At 60.8% G+C, this 1,619-nt stretch overlaps 1 protein-coding gene across 1 annotated transcript in view; it reads right to left on the minus strand.

Annotated features, from left to right (window-relative positions):
* R3HDM4 (R3H domain containing 4) overlaps window positions 1–1,619 on the minus strand; it is a gene marked incomplete at its 5' end in the record, with an annotated part of 3,918 nt that overhangs the window by 575 nt on the left and 1,724 nt on the right. Inside the window, 2 exons of the mRNA XM_010186845.1 lie at window positions 119–174; window positions 490–575. Coding sequence (XP_010185147.1) covers window positions 119–174; window positions 490–575 — 142 coding nt within the window. The remainder of the gene's footprint in view (window positions 1–118; window positions 175–489; window positions 576–1,619) is intronic.

Consider the following 1,619-nt stretch of genomic DNA (forward strand, 5'->3'; position numbering starts at 1 on the left):
GTGGGGCTGGGGGGAGGAAGGGAGTTAGGGGCTGAGCTGCAGAGCAGAGATAGTGGTGAAGAGAAGGGAAAAACAACAACATAAACCAAAAACAAACAGTCAAACGCGAGGCTCTTACTGGCAGAGACAAGGTCCATGTACTGGCAAAGCGCGTGGAGCAGGAGTCGCTCGAAGCTGGGGGAGATGGGGGATGGGGTTAGAGGCAACATGGCTCAAACCGGCACCTCCTGAGCATTTCCTGCCCCGATTCCTCCCATGGGTCAGAGATGGGGAGCACAAAGTGCCATGGGTCCCCATGCAGGGACCACCCAGTGTACCCCTCCCTTGGGGGCTCCGCAGGGGCCAGGCCAAGCAAGACCCCAGACGGAGACCCCAGCCCGCCCGAGGGGTATCCTTTGCTCTCAGAGCCCCTCCACAGGGATCCCACATGGCTCATGACCCCAGCCCCCTCACTGTGGGGGCAGTGACAGAGCCCAAGGGGGCACATACCTGTTGTCCATCAGTGCTGTATAGACGGAGTGGGGGGTGACAGAGAAGAAGGCCAGCAGCTCCTCCTCCAGCCCCTCCAGCGTCCCCTGCAAGGACAGGCAGTGGCTGTCAGCAGCGGCTGGACCCTGCTCAGACCCCGCAGCAGTGGGTGAGAGCAGGGGGCCGGATGGGTGTACCTCAATATGGGCAAAGCCCCTGTCCCTGCGCAGCTCTGCGCCCCTCGCTTTGCCTTCCAGGAGCCGCTGCCCCAGCCAAGGCCTGGCAGTCCCAGCAGCTCCCACAAAAGCCACGGATGTGGGACAAGGGGAAGGCACAAGGACAGGAGGGGACTCCTCTCCCTGCCAGCGCCACGCTCCATGTGCCAAGGGCTGGCACCGTCCTCGCATTGGGAGCAGCGGTGGCCAGGAAAGCCTCATGTCTGGCATCTGCTGCTCTCTCAGCGGGCAGAGACTGGCTCCACACAGCACTGTGACCCGGGAGACAGGCAGCAGCACTGGGTCTCACGTGAGAGCAAACCGAGCAGAAGGCAGCAGCAGGAGGAGCCCGGGCTGCTTTTAGAGGCTCTAATTAGAGCACAGAAAATAAACAGAGCAGGGAAACGGCACCACTGAGGAGGGAGGAGGGAGCACCCGGGGCTGCAGAGCGAGTGCCCGGGCTGGCTGCATGGTGCAGGGTCTCAGACCACGCAGCATGAGGTCACGCTTGCCCTTCTGTGCGGGGTTCACCGACTGCTCCGCATTTGTGCAGTCTGACCACTTCTAAAACACATTTGAGTTCTTGCAAAGAGCCTTGTGGGGGCCACTCTGAAGACCTCAGAGGCTCCCTGTGGACAAACACGCTGGGTTTCCCTGTTACCACTGCTCATCAAGCAGAGATTGGAAAACAACCACGTAAAAGCGCCCTGTAATGACCAGAAAAATCTGAACTGAGCCAGGAAAACCCATCCACACAGGGAGCTGAATGTCTGTGTGCAAGCAGAGCCACCGTGGAGGTGATATGGGAACCGGAGCACATTCTCCGGGAGCTCATCCAAAATTCGGCTCTCAGCTGGCTACAGGAGGTCAGGGGACAGCCCTGGGGACAGAGCCGCATGTGTGGCACTGGTGGCCGGAGCCCTGCCCGCCCCAGCC

The sequence above is a fragment of the Mesitornis unicolor genome, unplaced genomic scaffold (genome assembly GCF_000695765.1).
Source record: "Mesitornis unicolor isolate BGI_N332 unplaced genomic scaffold, ASM69576v1 scaffold32460, whole genome shotgun sequence".
NCBI lineage: Eukaryota > Metazoa > Chordata > Aves > Mesitornithiformes > Mesitornithidae > Mesitornis > Mesitornis unicolor.